General features: G+C 44.3%; 1 protein-coding gene across 2 annotated transcripts; it reads left to right on the forward strand.

Moving 5' to 3' along the window:
* Window positions 1-27,922, forward strand: Whamm (WASP homolog associated with actin, golgi membranes and microtubules). Of its 2 annotated transcripts, XM_076936926.1 has the most exons (11): window positions 1-615; window positions 3,267-3,440; window positions 6,830-6,980; window positions 14,763-14,932; window positions 15,925-16,090; window positions 19,363-19,550; window positions 22,120-22,206; window positions 22,363-22,458; window positions 24,363-24,834; window positions 26,582-26,912; window positions 27,552-27,922. In XM_076936926.1, the coding sequence occupies exons 1-10, from the start codon at window positions 37-39 to the stop codon at window positions 26,884-26,886; spliced, it is 2,388 nt and encodes a 795-aa protein (XP_076793041.1). In that variant the 5' UTR covers window positions 1-36; the 3' UTR covers window positions 26,887-26,912; window positions 27,552-27,922. The 2 variants fall into 2 exon arrangements, with proteins under 2 accessions (XP_076793041.1, XP_034345382.1); XM_034489491.2 differs by lacking the exon at window positions 27,552-27,922 and having other exon boundaries at window positions 26,582-27,249.
* The last annotated feature ends 32 nt before the right edge of the window (window positions 27,923-27,954 follow it).

Genomic DNA, 27,954 nt, shown 5'->3' on the forward strand with positions numbered 1-27,954 from the left:
ATGTGGCCTGGCGCAGTCTAAGTGTGTGTGGCTGCCATGGACAGCGAGCAGCCGGACAGCTTGGAGGGCTGGGTGCCGCTGCGCGAGGACCTCTTCCCAGAGCCGGAGCGCCATCAGTTGCGTTTCCTGGTGGCCTGGAACGCCGCAAAGGGCCAGTTCGCCGTCACCTGTCACGACCGCACGGCGCAGCGGCGGCGGCGGCGCGAGCGGCAGGAGGCCGGCGACCAGGGGTGCAGCTGGGCCGGGGTGCTGTCGGCCGCCGGGTTCCGCGGCGCGCACCGGCAGCTGGCGGCGCTGTGGCCCGCCCTGGAGCCCTGCTTCCCGCCGCTGCCTCCCGAGCTGGACGCGGCGAGCAGAGCGGGCTGGGGTCTGGGGCGCCGGTTGTGGGCGCTCCTGTGGCCCGCGCCTGCTGACCCCGGCGACGCGGCGCTACAGGAGCTGTGCCGACAGCTGGAGCGCTACCTGGGCCTGGCGGCCGACGGCTGCGGCGGCGCCACCGTGCGCGACGTGCTCTTCCCGTCCCCGAGTGACTCGGCAGACTGCGAGTGCCTGAGCGAGTTCCGCGAGAGAACGCTGCGCAAGAGCCTGGGCCGAACGGCCACCCGGCTGCACCAGGTATGCGGCGCCGGGCCTGGCCGAGGGCGGGTCCGCGGGACACTCGTGACGCGCACCGGGTGTCGCTGGTGCACTTGCGCCTCAGCTGGCTGAGAGTGGGGACCTTGAAGTTGAAACACAGTAGTGGGGTGTGTGTGTGTGTGTTAGGATTATCATCAGAGTGAGTCTCCGAGCCTCCCGGCTCTTTTGGTTTTTGTTTGTTTGTTTGTGGTTTTTTTTTGTTTGTTTGTTTTTTGAAACAGGGTCTCAATCCGTGGTTCAGGCTGGCTTTGAACTCAGGACAGTTCTCTGCCTCAGCCTCTCCAGTCCTGGGATTAGGAAAAGTTTACTTGCAGTTCTGAGCCAGGCTCCGCTCTTCACCTTTCCCCTGTTCTGAGCAGAGCAGGATGTTGTAATGGGAAAGGCCAGAAATATTGAAAGTAAAACTGAAAACAAGGCGTATCCGTAGGAAATAAAAACATAAGCTAAGTGGAAGCAATTTTGGGTTCTCTGGAGAAGAGGAGGGATGGCTAAAATGCCTCAGGATGGATGACATTTAAAAGATAGTTTTATTATTTTTCTTCAAGCAATAAGATTTTATTATTTTCTTCAAGCAAACGGAAAGCCCTCGGAAATGAGGCTTTATTCATCAGCTTTTGATAGCAACAACAGGAAAGCTCTTTTGGACCAGAAGGAGATAGTTTGAGACACAAAAATTCATTATTTGTGTGGTAAACTTAACAGACCCTAAAGAGAGGGGACTTTTCATTTACTGAAAGATTTAGGAAGAATGTATGTTTTACCCAGCAACAATTTCCTGAAGAGAGCCAAGTTTCGGAGCTTCAATCCACGTTCTGGACACTCCTTGTACGTTACAGCGGCACTGTTCTAGTGTTTTCTGTTGCTGTGATAAGCACCCTGACCTAAAGCGACTCTGGGCAGAGAGGGCTTATTTGGCTTACAGGTTACATTCCATCTTCCAGGGAAGGCAGAATAGGTTCTGGAGCACAGATAATGGATGAAGGCTGGTTGCTGGCTTGTGTAGCTAACTTTCTTAGCCCTCAAGTATCCACCTGCCCATATTTGCTAGACACTTTTCTATCAATCAGCAAGCAAGAAAAGGCTAATGGAATGGAGGCAGTGCATACCCTTCCCAAGTGTCAAGTGAACAACTGAAGCTAACTGTGAGTCATTGTTAAGCAGTGGTTTTGCTATGTTTCTTTTGAGGAAGGGGAGGTGTAAGAAGAATTCAACCATATAGCAAAATCTTGATTGCTGTATATTATCTTAAGCTAAATCTAGAGTGAGTCTTTTAAAATTAAAATGACTTTATAGAAGGATTCTGTTTGTGGGATCTTTGTTTGTTTGAGACAAGAGTCTTATATACCCAGGCTGTCCTGGGACTCACCATGTAGCTCAAGATGCCCTCATACTATACTATGACTCTTGCTTCTACCTCTGAAGTACTGGGACTATAGGCATTTGTCAGCAGACCTTGCTCAGCTGGGATCACTTTATAAACTCACACACCCACTTCTCATGGTGTTGATTTCACTTTATAATATGAGGAAACTACAGGAGATTTTTCAGCCCAGCCAGCGTTTGGTCCTTAGTCTGATCATTTCTATCAGACTTGGCTGTTTAACTAGTACTAGAGGTTGGACCTCGATCGTGTGTGTGTGTGTGTGTGTGTGTGTGTGTGTGTGTGTGTGTGTGTATGTATGTGACAAGCACTGTAGCAATGAGTCACCTCCCTCACCTCCGTCTGTTTTCAGGCTGTCCTTGAACTCCAGCCCAGGCAGGCTCAGTCTCACCCTTCGCTCCTTTCCTGCTGCAGTCCATCGTCGAGGGTCTTGTTCTGTTTTCCTGATGTGCCCACCCACCATGCTTTCAGAAGCTTTCTGTTCCAGGATCGACCCAGTTTGAGCTTCCCAGAGTAGTTGTAGTGAAGGCCAGAGCCACTTCCTGCCTTACCTTCCCTGAGTAGCCGAATTACAGGTCCGGTCCACCAGACCCAGCACACAGTTGGTTCCTGACACTTCGTTTCTTATATTCTTAGCCCTTCCCCCCAGTTCTTAACATCTGTATACTGGAAAGTTCCGTTCTCCTCAGGTTCAAGTTCACTCACCGCTAGTACATTCTAGTTTAGCTCATGCTATTGAGCTGTTCATGTGTGGAATTCACCTGTCCTTCTGGAACTTACAAATGGAGGGGTAGAAGTAATAAGTATATTGTGTCCACGGAAGTGTAGTCTTTATGTTTGTTTTCTTCGAGGAGGACCTTGGCTCTGTAACTCAGGCTGACCTGGAGCTTTAGCCCAGGCTAGCCTTGGACTCACAGTAAAGCTCTTGCTTTAGCCTCCTAAGTGTTGGGATTATAGGCTTGAGCTGTCATGGTAATTATGATACTATTATAATTATTACCCTCACATTATTAAATAGTCATAAAAACAGTGTTGAATGACTGAGAATAACATTCCACGGACCAGCCATCTTATTCAACCACTTTTGTGTTATTGGGTCTTTGGTTGAAGAACATTTTCATGTTCATGCAGTTTAAAATTGCTGTTTTAAAACTGATATTTTAAACTTAATATTGGGTTTCTTTTATTTATTTTTGGTATGATTTTATAAATATCCAGATTCAAGCTCTATTTACATTTTACCCTTTAGATTCTTCAAGATCACAGAAAAGCCAACACTATGGTAGCATTAATGAAAGTTTATCAAGAGGAAGATGAAGTCTATCAGGAGTTAGTTACCACGGCGACCACGTTCTTTCAGTACTTACTGAAGCCATTCAGAGACATGCGAGAAGTTGCGACCTCATGTAAGCTTGGTATTTTGGTATGTTTCCTGGTATTTTTATCTTACTATCTTTTCTGTATTGTTATTTTAGTCATATATAAGGTTCAGTCTGTTTTTACTTTGAGTTCATCTTTATATTTATTTATTTACTAGTCATTTAGAGGCAGGGTCTCATGTAGCCTCAGCTGGCCTCAAATTTACAATATAGCTAAGGCTAGCCTTGAATTTTTGATCCTCCTGCCTCCACCTTCCAAGTGTTGGGATTACAGGCAGTGTTTATCGGTGGTAGAGCTTGTGCCCAGTGTGCTCAAGGCCCTGCACTTTGTCTCAGTACTAATAAAACCATAAACAACAACAAAAGCCAGGCCTGATGGCACAGGCCTGTAAGTGTAGCCATGCAGGAGGTAGGCCCAAGGCCGGCAACAGAGAGAGTCAAGACCCAGTTCCAAAATGAAAAGTGAGGAAGGGTGTAGGGCTGCAGCTCAGGGGTAGACGGCTTGCTGTGTGTGCACACCTTGTCCTCAAAGGAGAGGACATGGACTAAAAGTGAAGCTTCTCCTGTGCTCATGTTCTCAGCCCCTTAGCACACTGCAGGTTTGGAGGCATCAGTGCTGTTCCTGATGACTGTGTTTGAGGTGATGTGGACTACCTTTAGCTTGTTTCCCACCTGTAAGAACACATGCAGATTTCTTAGAACTGGGAGGCAAATTCAAATAGCAGGGCCTTGGATTGTAATTCAGTAAATTGTAGTGATTGCTGTTATTCACATTCCATTAGGGGAGTGGTTCTCAACCTTTCTATGGCCTTTGATACAGTTCCTCCTGTTGTGGTAACCGCCCACCATAAAATTCTTTTCTTTGCCACAAAATTACAAAACTGTAATTTTGCTACTGTTATGAATCATAACATAAATATCTATGTTTTCTGATGGTCTTAGGTAACCCCTGTGAAAGAGTTGCTTGATCCCCAAAGGGGTCACAACCTCTAGGTTGAGAACCACTGCATTAGGGTGACCCTATTTAGAAAAGGCATCAATATTGCCTCACATACAAACAGCTAGAATCAGGAGACAGCAGTGCAAGCAATGCTTTGCTTTCCTCTGGGCACTGGCTGTCTCTTCACAGGCACTTTTGTGACCACAGCAGGATGCTGTACTGTATGTGTTTCTCTACCCCCCCCCCCATCCCCACACAGGGTTGTTCTCATCACTGTTGCCAAAGCCTGTTGTTTAGAGTCCTTACATGTGTGCAGTGTGTGTGTGTGTGTGTGATCATTGAGATATTACTCATGCACTATACATCAGAAGTATACATTTCAGTGTTTTTTTTTAAAACCATTTAGGTTGTGTAACAATTACCAGCTCTCTAATGTTAGAACAATTTTTTGTTTAACATTTAGTTGTATGTGTGTGTATGTGTGTATGTATGTATGTATGTATGTATGTGTGCACACAAATGGAGAGGTTCTCCTAACACCATGTGGGTTCCAAGGATTGAACTCAGGTCTTCAGGTGTGGCAGCAAATGTTTCGATCCACTGAAGCATTTCACCAGCCTACAATATTAGAATACTTTAACCCTCAAGGGAAATTACGTAGCCGCTTCCAGTCATTTTTCATTTTCTCCAACTTTAATCCCTAATCTACTTTGTCTCTGTACTTGGCTGCTATGGAGATTTTATTATGTTTAGCTTCTTATCTTTGTATATGATACATATATATGCATGTTTGTGTGTGACTGTAGCTGCTGGGGCTCCTCCTGTCTCCATTACCCATTTTGACATAATTGACTTGGCAATTTGGCATAATTTGGCTTGGATTATGAGCATGTGTTACAGTATCTGGCTTTAGATGGATTCTGGACTCTTAGGTGGGCTCTAGAATCTGAACTCAGGCAAGGCGACAACTTTCCCTCTGAGCCATCTCCCCAGCCCATGGACATCTCACACTAGGAGAACTATACAGGGTGTGTAGTTGTGACTGCTTCCTCTGAGCCATCTCCCCAGCCCATGGACATTTCACACAAGGAGAACTATACAGGGTGTGTAGTTAGTTGTGACTGTTTCCCCACTTGTCCCTCAGGCTTCACTTCTTCCTGGCAGACGGCCCTCTTCCTGAGGATAGACTGCCTTTGTTTACCCATTTACTCTTGGTGGACACTTGGTTTGTTTATGCTTTTTAGATATTATGAATAATGTTGCTGTCAGCGTATGTGTATGCATACCTGTGGCTACCTTTCTTGTTCTTTCTTGAGTCAGGATCTCAGCTTGCTCACTATATAGCACAGGATGACCTTGAACTCACAGTCTTTCTGCCTTAGTTTCTCGAGTATGGGATTACAGCTACAGGACTTACTTTCATTTTTCTTGTGTATATACTAGGAATTTTTAAAAAAGCGTAACCTTTTGAAGGCTGCCAGACTGTTACCCACATCACGTGCACTGTGTTAGCGCACCCAAGTGTGGGCTCACATTTCTATCAACACCAACTCTTGGAATGTTTTGTTGTTTTTGAGACCAGATATTGCCATACAGCCCACAGTAGCCTTTATTCATGGCAATTCTCCTGCCCCTCAGCCTTGCAAACGGTGAGATTACCATGTGTCACCATGCCTTCCTTCAACACTTGTTATATCTGTCTTTATTCTAGGGTAGGAAGTGGTATCTTGTAGCTTTGACTTGTATTTGTATAACGCGAACCCAGCTATGCCACGTTCCTTCCTCTGTGGAAGGAAACTGGACTCTGGATGCACAGGAGTCCTGAGTTCAGACTGTTAGAATAGTGCACTGCAGACCGGGCAATTTATAAACAACAAGTTCTCGTGGCTCTGAAGTTGAAGATCAAGGTGCTGGCAGACCTGGTATCTGATGGGAATTTGCTTGCTAGTGTTTAGCTGGCTGTTCTGATGTGTCCTTACACGGTAAAGAGCAGAGAGACCTTATGCCTCTTCATATTTATAAGGGTATCAGTCCTAACTGTAGGGCTGTATCCTCATGGCTTAATACCATCACATGGGGGATTTAGGCTTCCATATATAAATTTCAGGGCCCACAAACAGTCTATAGGTATGAGTGGCACCGCCCTGAATACATAAATGTGGATATCTTTTAGGTGGCATATTACATGCATTTAAGTACTCAAATATTAAGTATTTAAGGTTCCTAAAGAAACTACAGCAAAAGCAACACTCAACAACAAATGTCTTCATTTGCACAACTGTGTATTATTACCGAACAGCACCCTGGAACAGTTGCAAAGTCTGTCAGTGTTTTCCCTCTGTACCCAGAGTATACCTTCTTCTCCAGTGGTGCCCAGCACCAAGCCATTGATGTTCAGCCAGGAATCAACTAAGCAGTAGTAAAAAGAGTGGTTACAACAGTCCACACCACCACTTCAAAATTTCCTAATGGCATTACATCATTGTTTTGTAGAAGTCCCTGGATGAGGATGAGCTGGGTCCTAAAAGGGTGGCTGCCCTTCAGAAGGAAGCCAGTGAATGGACCAGACGTGCTGAAGAAGCTGTGGTCTCTATCCAAGACATCACTGTGAATTATTTTAAGGAAACAGTAACAGCATTAACAGGTGAAAATAAGAACCACTGTACTAAGATAAATGTAATTTTTATTTTATTAAAAAGTATTTGCATTCAGTACCAGGTTGCGCATTTGGTGTGGGTGCTGAGAATTCAGTGGGAGGATAAGTGTGATGAGTTCCCAGCCTGGTGAGCAGAGAGAAGTCTGTGATATGTTTGTTGAGCTCATTATAAGTGATAGGAGCAAGATACAACACTGAATAAGAAAAACAAGGTTCTGAAAGCAATGGGGTCTGCCTGGGGAGTTCATGAAAGACCTCCTGAGAGGTACACTTGCCCATGACTGAATAGTACATGTTGTGCAGAGGCATCTACAAGGCTCTGTAGCTCAAGAGGGCTTGACAAATAGAATTTCAAGCAAGCCCCTGGGCTGGGTCCTGGAAAGTGTGGAGAACTTTTTATGAGAAGGAAGCTGGCCAACCAGGCAGGGTCACACTAGGTGAGGTTGTTGTATTGTCCATAATAATTCCAAATAGGAGATCTTATGTTGCTGGGTAGTGGTGGCGCACGACTTTAATCCCAGTACTTGGGAGGCAGAGGCAGGTGGATTTCTGAGTTTGAGGCCAGCTTGGTTTACAGAGGGAGTTCCAGGACAGCCCGGGCTACACAGAGAAACCCTGTCTCGAAAAACCAAAAAAAAAAAAAAAAAAAAAAAAAAAAAAAAAAAAAAGGAAAAAAAAAAGAAATCTTATATCGGTCAATCTCCGTGTTATCATATGTATATATGATATACAATAATATAAACACACATACACATATACACATAAAGTGTGACTCTTGATATCTTTTAAAACAAACGGTAGAAGTCCCAATCGTCCTAGGTTGCTCTTTGTTGCCGTGATAAACTCCATAACTAAAAGCAACTTGGAAAAGGAAAGCATTTACTTCATCTGAAGCTTTCAGGTAAGAGTTTTTCACTGAGGGAAGCCAAGGGAGGAACTGAAGCGAGCCCTGGGAGGCTTGCTTTTTATTATTTGCTTGCTAAGCTAACTAGCTACCTTCTTCCTTCCTTCTTTCTTTTCTCCTTTTTTTATTTTCTTGAAAATAGATTTTGCTCCCTTGCGTTATAGCTTCCCCTCTCTGTCCTCCTCCCAGTTCCTCCCCGCCTTATCTCTGGACTGACCCTGCCCCTTTATCTCTGGACTGACCCCGCCCCTTTATCTCTGGACTGACCCTGCCCCTTTCTGGCTCTCATTAGGAAATAAGGCTTCTAAGGGATAGTAATAAAATAAAACATAGATAAAACAAAAACTAACACATCAGAATTGGACAAAACAACCAACAGGAGGAGAGCTTAAAGAGAAGACACGAGAAACAGAGACCCATGTGTTCACACACTCACGAGTCCCAGAAAACACCAGGATGGAAGCCATGATATGTATGCAAAGGACCTGGTATAGACCTGTGCAGACCCTGTGCATGCTGCCTCAGTCTCTGTGAATTCGTATGTTCATTGATCATGTTGATCTAGAGGACCTTGTTCTCCTGGTGTCCTCCATCCCCTCTGGCTCTTACACTGTCTCCTCTTCTACAGGGTTCCCTGAGCCCTGAGAGGAAAGATTTGATGGAGACATCCATTTAGGGCTGAGCATTCTAAGGTCTCATATTCTCTACCTAATGTCTGACTGTGGATCTCTGTATTTGTTCCCATCTGCATGTACACATGTGTACACACACACACACACACAGAGTTCCCTCCTGTGTGCAGGAGGAAGCTTATCTGATGATGGCTGGATAAGGCACTAATCTATGAGTATAGTAGAATGTCATTAGGAGTCATTTTATTTCTACTTTTTTTCTTTTAAGAACAATAATATTTGGTTTTATCCTAGGTCCCTGAGTATCTCAGGTTTGGTCACCCAAGCAATTTGGGTATGGGTTCCATCTCTGGAGTGGGTGGAGTGGGCCGAGTGGAACTGAAGTCAAATAAGATAGTGGTTGTGCTTTGCGCTGCCATTACCCTGGCATATCTTGCAAATTGGGCACCATTTTAGATCAGAGGTTTCATGACTGGGTCGATGTTTATGTTTCTCTTATAGTAGCCTGCAGATTACCTTCCTATACTAAAGACACTAGAATTTAGGAGAAAAGGCTCAATGTGGGCACTGGTACGACTACATGTTCACTGAGTTGTGTAGGTGTGTCTTCAGCAGTTAGGCCTTGCCATCCGTTTGTAGAGAGCAACCTGTAATCTTGGCAACAGCCCAGGTTGGGGGAATTCTCACAGGACCCCTTTGGCCAACAATTCAATTAGATGTAACCCGATCCTGGTACTGGAAGCTACATTTTGTCACTAGAGATGGCCAGTTGGGGCTCTGTCTCCTATTATTTGCCAATTTTATTTATATCATCTTCACATATATAACTATTTTAGGAAGCTTCTACTGTATTAGCTGTCTCTCCTCCTGCTCCTCCTCAATCTCTCCTCTTGATCTTCCCACTCCAGCCCCTCCCCCATCCATAACTATCTGTTCTATTTCATTTTCCTAAGGAGATCTGTCTGTCTCCCCTACTAGTCCTTTACTTTTTAACTAACCTCTGGTTCTACAGATTGTAGCTTGGTTATCATTAACTTAATAGCTAACATCTACATATAAGAAATTCATATTATATTTGTCTTTTGGTTCTGAGATACCTCACTTAGGATGATTTTTTTTTTTTTTAGTTCTATTTATTTGCCTATGAATTTCATGATGTCACTTTTTAAACAGCTGACTAATACTCCAATGTGTAAATGTACCACATTCTCTTCACCCATTTATCTCTTGATGGACATCTAAGTTACTTATAATTCCTGGATACTTTGGATAGAGCAGCAATGAACATGTTTGAGCAAATGTCTCTATAGGAGGACAAAGTGTCCTTTAGGTCTATGTAACCAAGTCTAGTATAGCTGAATCTTAAGGTGGATGGATTCCCACATTCCTGGTGAACTGCCACACTGATTTCCATAGTGGCTGTACAAGTTTGCACTCCCATTGTCAATGAATGAATGTTCCTGTGTTCTCACCAGCATCCTCAGGTGTAAAGATGAAATCTCAATGGAGTTTTGATTTGCATTTCCCCAATGGCTCAGGATGTTGAACATGTGTCTCAGCCGTTTGTGATTCTTCTATTGAGAATTCTCTGTCCAGATCTATACTCCATTTGTAATTGGGTTATATGTTTTCTTAATACCTAGTTTTTTTTGTTTTCTTTAAATAGTTTGGGTATTTGGTGAAAATCTTTTCCCATTCAGTAGGCTGCCACTTTTTCTGAATGACGATGTCCTTTGCCATGTAGGAGCTTTTCGTTTCATGAAGTCCCATTTATTAATTGTTGATCTTAGTACCTATGCTAAAGGTGTTCTGTTCAGAAAGTCTTTTCCTGTGCCAGTGAGGTCAAGGCTATTTCCCACTTTGTCTTCTAACAGATTCAGTATATCTGGTTTTTATATTGAGGTCTCTGCTCCATTTGATCAAAAGCTGATCTTTGCATTGGATAAGTATGGGTCTATTTGCATTCTTCTACACGCAGTTCTCCACTCTGACCAGTACCATTTATTGAAGATGCTTTTTTCCCCCTTTTCAGAGTGTATTTCTGGCTGCTTTATCAAAACTCAGATGTGTAGATTTATATCTGTATCTTCAGTTTTATTCCATTGATCAATATGATAGTTTTGTGCCAGTATCATGCTGTTTTTATTACAACTTGAAATCGGGGGTTGTGATACCTCCAGAAGTTCTTTTGTCATTCGGGATTGTTTTAGCTATCTTGAGTTTTTCTTAGGAAGCAGAAAACTGTCCTTTCAAGACCTGTGACTAATTGTGTTGGAGTTTTGATGGGATCGTGCTGAGTCTGTAGATTACTTTTGGCAGATTGACCATTTTTTACTGTTAGTTCTACTGATTCATGAACACGGAAGGTCTTTCCATCTTCTGAGAGCTTCTTCAGTTTCCTTCATTATTGTCTTAACATTTTTACCATACAAGTCATCCACTTACTCTTAGTTAGATTTACTCCAAGATAGTTTATATTCTTTGAGGACATTGTGAAGGGTGTTGGCTTCCCTGGTTTCTTTCTCAGTCTGTTTGTCATTTGTATGTAGGAAGACTATTGATTTTTTGGAATTAATTTTGTATCCAGCTACTTTGCTGATAATGTTATCAACTGTAGGAGTTTTTAGGTTCTCTTGTATACACTGCCATATCATCTACAAATGAAGGTACTTTCATTTCTTCCTTTCCAATTTATATACCCTTGCTCTCTTTCAGTTGTCTTTTTTTTAAAAAAAGATTTATTTATTTTATGTATGAGTACACTGTAGCTGTCTTCAGACACGCCAGAAAGGCATCAGATCTCATTACAGATGGTTGTGAATCACCATGTGGTTGCTGGGAACTGAACTCAGGACCTCTGGAAGAGAAACTGGTGTTCTTAACTGCTGAGCCATGTCTCCAGCCCTCTTTCAGTTGTCTTATTGTTCAGGTTGAGACAGACTTAACCTTGAATAGGTATGGAAAGAATGGGCAATTGTGTCTTGTTCCTGATTTTAAGGGAATTGCTTTGAGTCTTTCTCTTTAAGTTGATGTTGGCTATGGGCTTGTTATAAACTGTCTTTATTATGTTGAGGTGTGACCCAGGAACTTTGATCTCTCCAGGACTGTTCTCATGAAGGGGTGTTGGACTTTGTCAAAGGCCTTTTTAGCATCTAATGAGATGATCATATGGAATTTGTCTTTCAGTTTGTTTATATGGAGGATTACATTTATAGAATTATATATGTTGAACTATCCCTGTATCTCTGGGATGAAGCCAACTTGATCATGGTAGAAGATCTTTTTGGTATCTTCTTAGACTTGGTTTGGAAGTTTTTATTGAAATTTTGCATCTATGTTTATAAGGGAAAATGATCTGTAATTTTGGTTTTATTTTTGTTGTATTTTTACATGGTTTGGGTATCAGAGTAATTGTGGCCTCTTAAAACAAACTGAGCAGTTTCCTCTTCGGTTTATATTTTGTGGAATAATTTGAGAAGAATTGGCATTAATTCTCTTTTGAGAGCCTGATAGAATTTTGTACTAAAATCATCTAACCCTGGGAATATTTTAGTTTGTTTGTTTGAGAGACTTTTAATTACTGCTTCTATTTCATTAATAGTCATAGACCTATTTAAATTGCATATTTAATCTAGATTTTACTTTGGTAAGTGGTATGTATTGAGAAAATTAATAATTTAAAAAAAATTCCAGTTTGTTGGAGTGCAAGTTTTTAAGGTATGTCCTTATGATTTTATGTATTTCCTCAGTATATGTTGTCATGTCCCCTTTTCTTTTCTAATTTTGTTAATTTGGATACTCTGTCTCCGCTTTTTAATTAATTAATTTGAATAAAGGTTTGTCAGTCTTACTGGTTTTCTCAAAGAACCAACTCTTTGTTTCATTGAGTCTTTGTAGGTTTTTGTTTATTTGTTTCTATTTTATTGATTTCAGCCCTGAGTTTTACAATTTTTTGCTGTCAACTCCTTTTGGATGTCATTTCTTTTTTTAGAGTTTTCAAGTATGCTGTTAACATACTCGTATGAGGTCTCTCCAAGTTTTTGATGTAGGCATCTAGTGCTGTGAACTTGCCTCTTAGAACTACCTTCATTGTGTCCCTTAAGTTTGAGTATGTTGTGTATTCATTTTATTCAATTCTAGAAAGTCTCTAATTTCTTAACTTCTGTCTTGACCCATTTTTTCATTCAGTAGTGAGCTGTTGAGTTTCCTTGAGTTTGTAAGCCTTGTGTTGTTTCTGTTGTTGATGTCCAGCTTTAACCCATGGTGGTCAGATAGGATATGGTATTATTTCAGTTTTCTTGCATTTCTTGAGGCTTGTTTTGGGTCCAAGTATTGGGTCATTTTTGGAGAAAGTTCTGTGAGGTGCTGGGAAGAAGGTATATTTTGTGTTTAGGTGAAATGTTCTGTAAATGTCTGTTAGGTCCATTTGGTTTATAATGTCAGTTAGCTCCAGCAGATTTCTGTTAAGTTGTTGCCTAGGTGGCCTGTCTGTTGGGGAGACTGGAGTACTGAAGTTTCCCACTGTCGGTGAGGGAAGGTCGATATGCAATTTAAGTTGTAGTAGTATTTTTTTTTTTTTTAACTAACATGTGTGATCTTGTGTTTGGTGCATAGATGTTAAGAATTACAATGTCAGCCAGGCAGTGGTGGCGCACGCCTTTAATTCCAGCACTTGGGAGGCAGAGGCAGGTGGGTTTCTGAGTTTGAGGCCAGCCTGGTCTACAGAGTGAGTTCCAGGACAGCCAGGACTACACAGAGAAACCCTGTCTCGAAAAACCAAAAAAAAAAAAAAAAAGAATTACGATGTCGCTGGGTATCCACACTTGGGAGGTAGATGCAGGTGATCTCAGAGTTTGAGGCCACCTGGTCTACAGAGCAAATTCCAAATTTCTCTCAGTTTGGGATTTCTTTATTAATTTTGTTTCTATTTTCCAGCCTTGAACTTTTTTTCATTAATTTTTTTCTATTCTTTGTGTTTTCATAGGTTTCTTTAAGGGGTTTATTCATTTCCTTTCTAAGGACCTCTATCATAACCATAAAGGTTATTTTAAAGTCGTCTTTACTGGGGGCCTATTGTGTTAGGGTTGCTGGCCTCTAATAGAGACATAATTGTCCTGGTTGTGGTATTTTTTATGCTGGTGTTTAGGCATCAGGGCTGGGGATGATTGTAACTCTAGGGTCTAATATCTGGTCTTATTTGTTGAGTGTTTGGTTCCTTGATTTCTTTGCCCTCTCTGGTTTGGTGGCCGTGTGTTGCTGGGTAAGAATTTCTTCTGGGATCCTGAGAGGTGTGGCCACTGTGGGTTCCAGGTGTTTCTAGGTATTGGGAGCTGACACTTATAGGGATGGGCTAGGAGGGAAGGCCAGAGGGCTCACTAGACAGAGGGAAGCCTGGTGTTCCGCTGCCTCAGGTGGTCTGCTACAGAGCTGGAGAGGAAACTGGGGGATTGGACTTGGAGGAGCCGAGGAAAAGGAGAAGATGAGCAGCTAGCCTACCTGCTTCCCTGCCCGGAATGGCCTGTTGGGCCCAGGGAGTGCTGTTGGAGTTGGGGACTGGGATACAGCGGGGGGGGGGGGTTGGAGAGGAAGATCTGTGTGACTCACTGGAGGAGGGGGCAGGGGAGACTTCAGCAGACCGGCTGCTGCAGAGAGGTGAAGGTCTAGTTAGATGTTTCCCTGGCCACAGTGGTCTGTCTGCAGGTTCTCAGTGAGCTGGGGGCTGCTTCCCTGGCTGTCAACTGCTTGCTTTCACAACTGGAACAGCATGCATTGTAGTGGCATCACAACGGGCTAGGCCTACTACATCAATAGCAGTTTTTAAAAAGTGCCCTTCAGACATGCTCACAGGACAGGCTGATGGGATCAATTGCTCAGTTAGTGTTCCTCTTCCCAGGTGATTCTGGTTTGCATCAAGTTGCAACACTAACCAGCACACCAATATATTAGGATTTGAGATGAGACTGAAAGTAGAGTAATGGTCTTGATGTTGGTCAGACTATTCATAGGAGCCTGTCTAGCTACAGAAGTCTCCCGGACCAAGATATAAAAGCAGGGGTCTCAGTGAGGTGGGTCATGAGCTGGTATTGTCCTGCGTGTAAATTGAATACCTGCAGGTTTCTATCAGTGGCCACGTGTTCCTTCTTGTCATAATTGTTTTAGTGATGAGAAGCAACAAAGAACTCGGGATTCATTAATGAGTTGTACTTTTGTTTTTCTTTATTAATTATATCTCAGGAATGCAGAAACAAATGGAGCAGGATCGGAAGAGATTTGGCCAGGCTGCCTGGGCCACAGCCATGCCCAGGCTAGAAAATCTCAAGCTCATGTTAGCTCGGGAGACTCTGCAGCTTATGAGAGCTAAAGAACTGTGTCTAAAACACAGACAGGCTGAAGTCCAGAGAAAGGTAAGACAAAAATAAATACACCTTTTCTCTAAAACCGTGTTTTCATTTAGATTGCTCTTTCAGCCCAGGCATTGGTAATGAGCTCTCTGTTTTTCTCAGCACACACTTCAGTAGACAGGCTACTTACTAATGAGGGTAGTTCAGGAAGCTTCCCTTCCTGGTTCTCTAACTCCGAGTTTAGGATTGAAGTGGGGATTCACTGTAAATATCAGTCCAGCACTATGTTCATATATACTCATGTACATACACATGCAAACATTTGTGCATACGTGTGCATGCATTGTAACAGTGTTCTGTAGCCATCTCCTTCATGCAGGAGCTAAGCATGTTCTCTCCCACTGAGCCCCAGCACAGCATGGCTAAGCAAGCATGTGCTTCATCGTATCTTAACTAAATGGCTCTTCTTCACAGGATCACAGTCAGATAGTTCCTATAATCTTGGGACTTTAGAGCAGAGTCTTGTCAGTAGCTGTCTTAGATCTGGCTGCTTGTGAGAAGATACCATAGTTAGAGTGACTACAGAGATATTTCACTGTTGTCTCTGGTGAGGGCTCTGTCTGTGGCCACTCATTCTTGCTGTGTGCTCACAAGGCCTGTCCTGTGTCCATGGAGAGAGGAAGCACACTAAGAACCCTCACCACCACAAGGCCCCACCCTCTCAACCTCACCAAACACAATCACCTCCAAAGGCTCCCTCCACGGTCACGTTGGGGTTTAGAGAGCCAGCATCCAAACTTGGGGTAACACCTTCTACCCATGACACAGTCTCATTGCCATTATGTTTACAGACCATGAACGTGTTGATTTGTTTTAAGGGTAAGGTGAGGTATATGTAGAAAACGCTGAATGAGTCCAAGTTTGTCTCTTGAGATGTGTTTCTGCCTGTCTCCTTTCTTATAGTTAGCACCGTGGAAGAGTAGAAGACAGCCAGGGTGCTTTGCAGTTTTCTCTCACTATGCTAATCAATCTATTTCTTTCTCCATACAAACCAGGTGGAAGATCTTCCAGACCAAGAAAAGAATTTAGATGTTGTGGATGAGCTAGAAATACAGTGTTACAAGATTCAGTTGGAGTTATATGATATTAAGCTTGAGATACTGAGAAATGAGGAAATGATTCTTGTCACACGGTTGGACTCAGTTAAGAGACTTATAACAGGTAACATTAATGTTTATATTAGAGGGAGATGAGTCACATATTTGAAAAACAGACCAATTACCAGTTTCTTATTATAAATGACCAGTTATATCTACTGAACGTTTTTTTGTTTCTCTTCAACAGTATATTCAGATATACAAGAGACAAAGAAAGAAATCCTTATGCCCATTACATAGAGGCACTTAGTGAAAGCACTTTGCTGATAACTGTGGGGGTTTTCAAATGTGCTACATATGTAAAAATGAATATCGGTTTTTAAAACCAAAACCATATACTCTATCAAGTAACCTTATTTTTACCCAATATATAGTAAACTCATTTAAGTAATAATAATAATAATAATGATAATAATAATAATAATAGTAATAATAATACCCACAGAATTTTAATGGCTGCATAGTATTCCATTTTTCAGACATGCTGTGATTTCTAGTTTCTTTCTGTCTTGTACATCAGTGCAGCAAAAAATTTTCTTTGCATGTGGCCTTGTGTGTAGCACAGATTTCTGGTAATTTATGAGATAAATTTCTAAAGATGGAATGGTTGGGTTAAGGGCAGTGCTTTTTTTTAACATTTTAATATATATCTGCCAAAATGGCACTGGACAGTCATTTGTAAAACTTTCCTCTTCCCTCTGTTGTTTGCAAGGCCTGGTTTATAAAAACTGCTAGAGAGGCCACACAAAAGGAAACTGTAGCAGCTGTACCATGTAGTTGTAGCTGGCCTCAAACCCACTGCAATCCTTTTTCAGGCCTGCTGAGGGCTAGGGTCACAGATGTCCACCACCATACTTCATATCAGTTTCCTTATTGGTATTTTAATGTTTTTGTTTTAAGACAGCATTTCTCAGTGTAGCCCTGATTGTCCTGGAGCTAGCTCTACAGATCAGGCTGGCTTCAAACTCAGAGATCCACCAGCCTGTATCCAAAGTACTGGGATTAAAGGCATACACTACTACTGCCTGGCTCTATTGTTATGTTTTATAATGCATACATGCATACTATTGTGCATTGCTTGTATTTGCCACCCCCCCCCATTACCCTTCTTTTTCCTTACCCACTTTATGTCACCTTTCTCTTCCAATATTATTCTTCTGCCATGTCTACAGACACATACACACACACACACACACACACACACACACAGAGACACATGTGTGCACACACAGACATGTTCGCATGAACACAGACACATTCATGCACAGACACACATGCACAATGTTATTGATTCTTACGGGGCTTTGTTTGGTTTTGGAGACATGCTCTGATGTAACTGTGACCCAGCCTGGCTCAGGACTGCTGCGTAGTCAGTGGTGGCCTTCAATCCCCAATCTGTCTGCCTTCACTTCCCAAGTGCTGGGATTATAGGTGTGCATTGTTGGGGTTCAGGAATTGCCACACAAACCATACAAACACCGATCTCAGTTACACAAGAATAGTTTATTGAACACATACACCAAGACTGAATATTCAGGACCACAGAAAGGACTCAGGTGCCTAATTTTGGTACCAATATGTTCTCAGGGCAGGCTTATAAAGGAAAAAAAAAATCTACAAAAGCCATAATGAGCTCATATGCAGGTGCAGAAAGTGTTGCCCAGTGGTCAGCCCTGACTCAAGCCATTTTAGACATGACAGTTTATAGTGACCTTGAACTTGATGGGTCCTATGTAAAGCTTTGTGGAATTCTTAAGATTAACAAACTTCATACAGAACATAACAGGGGATGTGGTTAGCATGACCCTGCTTTGAATCAAGCTATTTTTCTGTGTCAATGACTGTCAGTCATTTTATAGCAACAGTATGAAATAGCTGGCAGGTGTGGAACAAAATGGCTACCGCTATGCTGGTAGGAGGGGACAGACCTCAGTATGCCCCACCACACCTGCTATAGTGTATCTAGATTCTGCTGCTGAGGAAGAAAGACCATGCCATATGTATCTTCTAGTTTTAGAATATTTTCTACATTCAAGATTTTATTCAATTGTCAGTCATACTTATGGTAAAATTCAAACTTTTCTCTTCAAATTGGTCTCAATTACTGATTTAAAAAAAATGTCTCCTGCTGCTTCTCAGACTCAGAGCCAGCACCAGTGGTGGGGCTGAGGATCATCCTTCAATCATCTGTGAGGCTTCCTGGTATAGGCTCCATATTGCTCCACGCCTGTAGTGCCCACGCCAGCCCCCATCTCCTGTTACTGCTTCTCCGCACTCTCTGACTTCTCACTTCTTTATTCTTCCAGATGAACTTTAGATCACTTGGGCAACTTTTAAATAAAACCTTCCTGGAATTTTGATTGGGATTGTGTAATTAGAGATTACTGGGGGACAATTGCTGTCTTGCAGTTTTGAGCCTTCTCACCCAAGATCATGGTAGGTCTCTCCATCCCTTAGTCTCTTTCCCAGGCCCTTCAGTTCATGGCCCTCATGCAGGGCCTTGGCATTTGGTTTAATCCTGGTATCCAAAGCCTTTGCAGCTCTTTTCAGTTGTGAACACTTTATACATTTAGGAGAAAAACTTTTTATTTTTAAAAAGTTAATCTGGAAGGATGTTTTTCTTTGCGTTTCATGTTTGGGAAAGAGAAAACTTCTTTTTTTTTTTGGTTTTTCGAGATAGGGTTTCTCTGTGTCCTGGAACTCACTCTGTAGACCAGGCTGGCCTTGATCTCAGAAATCCGCCTGCCTCTGCCTCCCAAGTGCTGGGATTAAAGGCGTGCGCCACCACTGCCCGGCTAAGAGAAAGCTTCTTATTCTGTGTGTTTCTTCAGGGTTTGGGATTGTTATAAGCATGTGTTTTTAAAAATCAATATGTAATCGAGTAAAGATTGGAGAGACAGCTTATGCTGTGGTGGGGCATTTAGGCAGTAGGTGTAAAGAACCCTGGGTGTTCATTTCATTTGCTAAGGAAAAAGTGAGCATGTGCAAGCTCCCTCTCACTCTCTGTCTCTCCCTCTCTCTCTTACACATACACCACACACACACACACACACACACACACACACACCATGAAATCAGAAATAACAGACTGCTGGGACATTCTGAGAATGTCTGAGCCAGTGAATACTATGCGGCCATTAAAATGCTGTTTCTAGCACATGGATCAGGTTTTGAGAGAAACGTCATTACTTTGTGCAGCTATGTAATAAATGTGTGTATGTGATGTTAATATTGTTTTTTCCTACATGATGTAATTATAGCAGCCTTTCTTTAAAGACAGTTTTTGAGTTATTTCTTACTGTAAAACATGTCTAAGGAAATTGTGGATCTTTTTAGAGAAACAGGCTGAAGTGGTTTACTACGACCCATGTGAAAGCCCTGAGGAGCTGAAGAGCCTGGCTCCTGACCTGGAGCTGCACCTTGGTGGCAACAGAGAGCTGAGAGCCCTCAGCCAGCAGTACCAGCAGCTGGAGGCTCAGCGGGGCCGCATCTGTTCCAGGAGAGCCCACCTCAGGAGCAGAAAGGTACCGTGCCAGCCGCCGCCTGTCTAGGCTTTCATTTTTAATACAAGGTTAAGAGGTTTGCCCACATGGTGATGAATGTTCTCTGTGTTTATGATCTCAATGGCTAGAGTTAAATGTATTTAAAATGCTAAAAAGTTATGTTTCTTTCAAGGTTGAAATGTTGGCCTTAATGTCTAGATTTTAATTAGTTCAGTAATTGTTTATAGAATGCCTACTATATACATAGTATTTTTATCATCAAAATAAGAGTAGGGACCATGAGATGTTCATCACATAAAGTGCATGTGGCACAAGCCTGATAACCTCATTTTAGTCTCCGAAACCCATGATGGGAAGAAGTCTTCCTCTGACCACACACAGACTCTTAACAGAGAAGTGTGCCACAGACTTAATAAAGGTGTGCCCACCCATGCTTAGTAGATAGAAGTAAACCAAAAGGGAGCTAGGCATGGTGCTGGTGTTCAGGCCTGGAGTCTCAGCTACTTGAGAGGTTGGGGCAGGGCCAAGGCAGCCTGGGCCGATGCGAGACACAAACGGCTGCAGCTGTAGTTTAGCAGCAGAAACTTGACTGGCAGATAGAGGAGTCAATCCCTGTGACACAAATACAAACTATGGAGGAACTAGTACAGCATCACATTTTATTCTAAATCATGGATTAAAATAAAGCTAGTCACGGATGCAGTGTTCATCTTTACTTCATACTGTACATTTAGTGAAACAAAAAAAGAAAACAGGTTTTTTTTTGTTGCAAAATTTTTTCATACTATATATATTGATCATGTTTCCCCTCCTGCAGCTCCTCCTAGATTCTCCCCACCTTCCTACCCACCCAACTTTGTTCTTTCTGTTTCTTAAAAAACAAAACTGAAAAGTGAAAATCAAAACAAACAAAAGACTAATAAGGCAAAAATATGCAAAAACAAAGCAGAATGAAACTAATTTGCTTTCTTTTAAAAATTTTTTTATTTATTTATTTTCATGTGCATTGTCTTGCCTGTGTATATAGCAGTACAAGGATGTCAGGTCCCTTGAACTGGAGTTATAGACAGATGTGATCTGCCATGTGGGTGCTGGGAATTGAACCCAGGTCCTTTGGAAGAGCAGTCAGTGCTCTTTTGTTTGTTTGTTTTTTGTTTTTGTTTGAGACAGGGAACTCAAAAACCAGCCTGGCCTCCAGCTCAGAGACCTGCCTGCCTCTGCCTCCCGAGCACACGACACTGCTTGTCACTAGTGAGCCTCCTGAGCACACGACACTGCTTGTCACTAGTGAGCCTCCTCTCTGGCCCTCATTTGCTTTCTTCATTCTAAACCAGTATAATTACGTAAAAGCACTGAGACATGTATTTCCAACAGAAGAGAAGTTCCTGCATTTTAAAGTAATTGCTCATATTTATTGTGCTTTTCATATTGGAATTTTAAAATATTTTCTGCATTTGGTATTGTTTATCGGGCAAGTAAGTGCTCTGCCCCTGAACTATACAGCCCCACCTAGCCTGCTGACCTCAGCCGCCACCACCACTCCCGCTGCCGCCGCAGCCACAAAGGGTCATGACCCACAGGTTGAGAGCCACTGTCTCAGACTGAGTGAGAGCATCAACCAGCATCCTGCAAATGGCATTTCTTCTGCTGCCCAGCCTAGAAGCTCTTTACTGGGTACAGGATGCAACTGAGGACAGGTTTCAAATGTTCGTTGTGTGCACATGGATGCAGATGCCAGATAAGAGCATCAGATCCCTAGAGCTGAAGTCACAGACCATTGCAAGCTGCCCCAGCGGGTGCTGGGACTGAATCTGTTCCTCTGCAAGAGTGCTCTTAACTACTGAGCCATCCTCAGCCCCTGCAGTTTCCCCTGCAATTTCTCTTAAGCTCAGTTTTGTTTTTTTTGTTTTGTTTTGTTTTGTTTTTTTAGGAAGATAATCTAATGATACAGTTTCATGATTAACATGAGGGTAAAATAGCATCATCAAGTTGAAAATCTAGTCACTGAATGATGTCAGTGTTCTTAATGCGTTCCCTCTGGATATGAAGCATTACAGTGAGTGGTTAGCATAGGAGAAGTACAGTTTTTAACATCGTCTTCCCAAGTGTTTCTAGGTGGGCTATGTTTTTGCAGATGTGTTTGGAAATATAACTAGTATTTATAATATGAAGGCATGGGTTTGAGCAATCACATTGGAGTGGCGTGTGGTGCCCTGAGATAGCTACAGGGTGAAGGTGTCCTGCGGACCTGAGTTCCAGCCCCAGGGCCCATGTGGTGACATAAGGAGACAAGTGAATCCAGCAGGTTTTCCTCTGACCTCCACCCGTGTGCCGTGGCACATGTGCATGCTCCCAACCAGCACAGCTAAGTGTAATAAGACAGAGGGTCGAGATGCTTCAGCTCAGCGCACTCCGTTGGGAACCAATGGCCCCGTGGGCAGCCCTTGTCAAAAGACTGTGGAGGAGGGCCTCTCACTGGCCCTCACTGAAGCCGACCACCTTACATAATAGCCAGAGTGTAATACTTTCAACTCTGCTTCAGCCCATATCTTACCAACAACCATGTGTGTGACTGAAATTTTCCCACCAGGATCACTGCCAAGAAAACCATCAGCTCCGACTGCAGCAGGCCAGACGAAGTGTGAGGCATTTTCACCAGCACCACAGTGTTCAGATGGTGAGTAGCTGAGAACAGTTCATAGCTGTAGTGTGACAGTGGGCTAGCCTGTGGAAACTACACAGCTGGGACAGATGAGGGTGGGTCTCCTTTCTTTGTGAATACATACATAAGTGGAATTATGGGTATTTTACAAGAATGTTCATTTACATATAGAAAAGAGACAAAATAAAAGAAGAGGAACAAAAGAAAAAAGAATGGATAGACCACGAACGGCAGAAGACACTGGAGCGGCTAAGAGCATATAGGGAGGTAAGTTGTAGAGATAATCGCTCACTGTGTTTATCTGAGGCTCACCCACCCTAGAAAAGGGTGTAACAGGTTGTGAACACGGAGCGTGGGATTTTAAACATGCTGTTGTTGATAAAGAACCCCAGCTGGGAACATCATACTTCCCAAACTGCAGTACGAACCATGCTGCCTTCTCTTTTGTGACTGAAGCAGGGTCTTAAGATGCAGCCTGGTACTTACCACTCTGTTGCCGTGAAGAGATACTTATAAAAGAAAGCATCTGTGGGTCTTGCTTACAGTTTTGTGGGTAGTTCATTATTATCATGTTGGAGCATGGCAGCAGGCAGGCATGGCACTGAGCAGTGGCTGGTGCTTACATTTGATCTACGGGCAGCAGGCAGAGATAGAGATTGGACCTGACTTGGACTTTCTGAAACTTCCAAGCCCATCCCCAGTGACATACTTCCTCCATACTCCTAATCCTGCCTAAACCCCTTAACTGGGGACAGCATTCAGATGAGTGAGCATATGGGGGCCATGCTGATTCAAAATGGCTAGCCCAGAGCTCAGTCCTCCTGGGTCAGCCCCAACTGCTGTGTGTACCACCATGCCTGGGCACAGCTGCTGTGTGAGTGTGTGCCACCATGTCTAGTCACAGCTGCTGTGTGAGTCTGTGCCACCATGCCTGGTCACAGCTGCTGTGTGAGTGTGTGTCACCATGTCTGGTCACAGCTGCTGTGTGAGTGTGTCACCATGTCTGGTCACAGCTGCTGTGTGAGTGTGTGTCACCATGTCTGGTCACAGCTGCTGTGTGAGTGTGCCACCATGTCTGGTCACAGCTGCTGTGTGAGTGTGTGTCACCATGCCTGGTCACAGCTGCTGTGTGAGTGTGTGTCACCATGTCTGGTCACAGCTGCTGTGTGAGTGTGCCACCATGTCTGGTCACAGCTGCTGTGTGAGTGTGCCACCATGCCTGGTCACAGCTGCTGTGTGAGTGTGTGTCACCATGTCTGGTCACAGCTGCTGTGTGAGTGTGTGTCACCATGCCTGGTCACAGCTGCTGTGTGAGTGTGTGTCACCATGCCTGGTCACAGCGGCTGTGTGAGTCTGTGCCACCATGTCTGGTCACAGCTGCTGTGTGAGTGTGTGTCACCATGTCTGGTCACAGCTGCTGTGTGAGTGTGTGCCACCATGTCTGGTCACAGCTGCTGTGTGAGTGTGTGCCACCATGTCTGGTCACAGCTGCTGTGTGAGTGTGTGTCACCATGCCTGGTCACAGCTGTTGTGTGAGTGTGTGCCACCATGTCTGGTCACAGCTGCTGTGAGTGTGCCACCATGCCGCTATTGACGACATGGAAATGTATTTGGTTGAGCAAGTACCTTTGCCTAACCTGCTCTCCTTTCTGAGTGGCTTTTAGCTGCCATTGGTGTTAGCTTCTCTTATTTTCATTTTTTATGTGTATGTTTAAGCACACATGCGGGGTGGGGGGTCAGAGGTTTTCCACCTTCTTTTTTGAGACAAGGTCTCATTAGCCTGGAACTCAGCATAGCTCTACCCCAGCTCTGGGTTACAGGCACCTGTCACCACACCTGGCTTTTTGTGCGCGTTCTGGGGTTGGAGACGGGCTCTCTGCACAAGTCCTCTGAGTGGTCCACCTAGCTTCCTTTTTCTTTGTAATCTCTAAAATGTCACCAAGGAGGAAGTATTGGTCTGTAAGAAGATAGTGCTCCTCTCTGGCCTGGGGTGGTTCCAAGTTCAAGGCAGCACTACTGTTGCAGCCCGGGCAGTGGTCCTTGAACTCATGAAGCAGGCTCAGGAGTTTGGGTCTGTGTTGGTGGCCAGGAGGTTTATAGATTTGTTTGCAGAGTTGCACCAATTGACAGCTTGCATTGTGGCCAATCTCTTACTAGCTTTTCATCCTTAGAAGTGCCCAGCTCATCAGTCTGCACTGAAAACGACTTGCTCAGAGTCCATGGTGTCAGACCTGTCAGATGGATGTTCTCAGAAGAGGTTCTCAACAGCTTATCACAAGGCAGCTCATCCTGCCTCCAGCAAAACCGGAAGTGCTACTCCCCTACCTGATGCCAATAAGAAAACCCCTGAGCATCCAGACCCCTGTAGCAGTATCCCTGACTACACTGCTACTCCTGTTAGTGACCAGACACTCTCCGGACCCAGTGAAGATCTGTCACTACCACCACAGCCACCACCCCCTCCTCCACCACTCCCCCCTCCTCCACCCCCTCTTCCTCTCCCTGCTCTGTCCTCTTTTCAAGGTACCAATCATCAGAATTTAGGGCTCAGGACTTTGGCAACAGAGGATCAGCCACTGCCCCTATCATGTGACACGCGTGCTGGAAGACCATGTGATTGGCAGGAGGGCTTCCAGTGTCCAGGTAATCCACTGCAGTTCTGCCTTCTCTCTGGGTTCTTGAGCTGTTGAAGAAATCTCTCAGTTTCAATTTAAAATCTTCTTCAGAATTTCCTAGTCTCAGAGTATGCCACTGTTTGTTGTCTTGTTAGTACTCTCCTATTGTAACTAGTATAGGCGAGACTGAGTTTGACCAAGCTAAGTCAGCCTGAAACCAGTCTCTGCATTTGCTGACCATGTGGTGCGGCCCCTCGAGCTGTAAGGCTGTGCTTCCCTGGACTTGAGCACGGTGACAGTTCTGCAGTGTCTCTCAGTACAGCCGTGACTGGTGCTGCTACATCTCTGAGTCATTCTCAGATTCAAGTGTTGAAGTTCATCGAGAATCTAGAAAAGTGGGCCACCTCTTGTTTTCTGGCTGAATACACTCACGTATTTGTTTAGCAAGGGCCACAGTTCTCATGGTAACTCTAATTATGGCTTTAGACATTGGCCTTTGGGGGAAACTATCCTGAACCTGCCAAGACTCTGTGCCTACTGCTTTGGGGAGGATTGTCTTAGATAAACCCTGGCAAATTGCTGGGCTCTGGCTGAGTTGCTCGCCTAGAACATAGTTGCAGGGATGGGATGAGTGTGCAGCCCGTGGAACAGTTACAGCTGGATTTGGTTAATTGAGCACTCTGCTTCTTCTGAGTTTGGGGCTTCAGTGTGTCCAGAACAGGGTATGAAGGAAATATCTACAGGCTCCGGTGGCAAGCAGCCCATCTGTAGGGTTTGGTCTTTTGTCTGCCCAGATTAGAGTTTGGAAGTGGGCAGGTCTTGGGTGGGGAGTGTACTAAGTTTGGCTTGGATACACATAGTTTTGGGCTCCATTAACTTCCACTACTCTACGGTACTGGAGATAAGAAAGTGTGAATTACAGCTTTTGACTTGCCCAGTCAGTTCTCCTAGGGGATTAGGTGAGATCTCCAGTCCAGAGTGGAACACGCATGGTTAGCCACTGCCAGCCCTTCAGTCCCCAGCTAGCAGTGAATGTTCATCCGGAAGGCTCACCTGGCACATGCCAACGTTAGTAGCGTTACTCATGCCCTGTGTCTGGCAGGTGAGGAAAGGTTTTACCCCCTCATGGTCCCAGGGTGCCAGAGTTTTTGAAAAATAGCTTCTCCCCAGTGTCTTGGAACTCTGAGCTAATTTGTGTTTTGACAGCATTTCACACCCTCAAAAATAGAGCCCTTAGGCACCTGAGGTAAGGTGGGTGGAGTCAGACACTGCAGGGAGGGGCGTGCTGGCACCTCTCCTCAGCCTCACTGAGTTGCTGACAAAGTATATTACGCTAAGCCCTCCTGTGTATAGAAACTCCTCAGCTGCGGTCACGGGGGAGACACCACTGACTAATTGCCAAGACTGAAGTAGAGGAATGTGGGGCGAATGATGTTATTAATGGGAAAGGAAATGGAGGAAATACAGTTTAAAGGGAGCTTAGTCTCGCCCTATGAGTCAGACTGTTCCACCGCAGGCATCCTCAGTCTTTAGGATAGCTTCAGGCTTGTGCAGAGATGGGTATGGCTGTGGTTGTCACTGACAGTAGGTTTGAAGAAGTGAGTAGGATGAACCCTCAGCTGTCTAGTTGTTCTGATAGAATTAGGGAGTGCATGCCCAGAGCTGCTGGGCATGGTCAGGGCATCCCTGCAGCATGCCTGTTTGTTAGATCATGGCGTGGACTGGTATGGTTTCTGGAAGCCTGGATCTTCATCCTACTTGCTCTCTAATTTCAGGCTCTATGAATGAAGTGCTGGCTTCTCTCCAGCAGGGCAGGGCCTCTCTCCGGAAAGTAGAAATGCCCACCTTGCCCCCTCCCCGCACCTCAGTCAATGAACAAGTTCTGGCTGCCATCAGGCAGGGGGTGCAGCTGAAGAAAGTCTACACAGGCCCAGGTGTGGATCCCAGCAAGAAGAGCACCAGCGACCTGGAGAAGAGCATCCGAGAAGCCCTGGACAGAATCAAGAAAGTGTCCGTGGACTCAGAGGAGGACAATGATGAGCAGAGCCCTGCCGAGTGGGACGACAGGCTCTCCTGCTGACAGAGCAGGCAGGCCCGGAACCCTAGGTCAGTGAGGCTTCCCTGAGGAGCTGCAACCCTGGGAGGACACTGAAGGTGTGCTGATTGACACATGACATCCACTGGTGGGTAGGCTGGACATGGGAACAGTACTTTGTCACTCCAGAGTCACTGTCTGACCCTGCAGGGACAGACCTGTGGTATACACTAGAAAGTGTGCTTCAGCTGTATGAACACTGGTTCATCAGACTTGAAGGCTTGAGTGTGAACATGATTTTAGCAATAATCAGAATAAATTGTATATATCACAGAATTACCTTCAATATTTAATTTTTATTTTGTGTATTGAACACAGGAACTCCTAATAAACAATATTTATAGTGCATCTGTGTTATGAGGACATGATCTCTAACCCACTGTGAAAGCAAAGCTCTTCCTCCCTGGGGGTTTGAAAATGTCCCAAGATTTCAGTTGAGCAAGTGTTAAGGGCACTAACAGCATCACTCACCTCAGGACTGGTGTCCTGAGAACCTCTTCCCTTGTGCTAAGTCAGGGATGGAGAGGGTCTGGTGTGCAGCAGCCTGGTCACTGTTCACACTGACCCACCTCCATTCCTTTAACCACTCACCCTAGTCCTTTGTCCTGGATTTCTACCAAACTAAATGAACCCACATTTCTTGTTTCCAGAGACCTTCCATCTCTTTTGCATTCCATCTGGCCAGTACCAGCCTGGCATGACTGGGAGAGGTCTGATGAGCCCTTCAGCAGCTGCACTTGGACCTGCCTCTGTGGCCTGGCTGGAGATCTGTTAGTGTGGCCACTGTCAGCCTGCCGTGGGTCTGCCACCTGTCAGGAAGCCCCAGGCTCACACTGCTGAAGGCACAACATCTTTGTCAGCCTGGCTCTGACCTCTGGTGTGTGGGGAGCATGCACTGGCTCACACTGCCTCTGCACTGGCTCCCCTGGGTTCAGGGGTGTCTTTGGTTGCCTCAGGCCTCCTGCTCCTCTGGAATGAATTTGGTATTTGGAAACCTGGACAAATCACAGCTTTGCAGGACTTTGCTCGTCTCTCAGTTGTTTCTTTGTTTCC

Source organism: Arvicanthis niloticus, chromosome 1, assembly GCF_011762505.2.
Source record: "Arvicanthis niloticus isolate mArvNil1 chromosome 1, mArvNil1.pat.X, whole genome shotgun sequence".
Taxonomy (NCBI): domain Eukaryota; kingdom Metazoa; phylum Chordata; class Mammalia; order Rodentia; family Muridae; genus Arvicanthis; species Arvicanthis niloticus.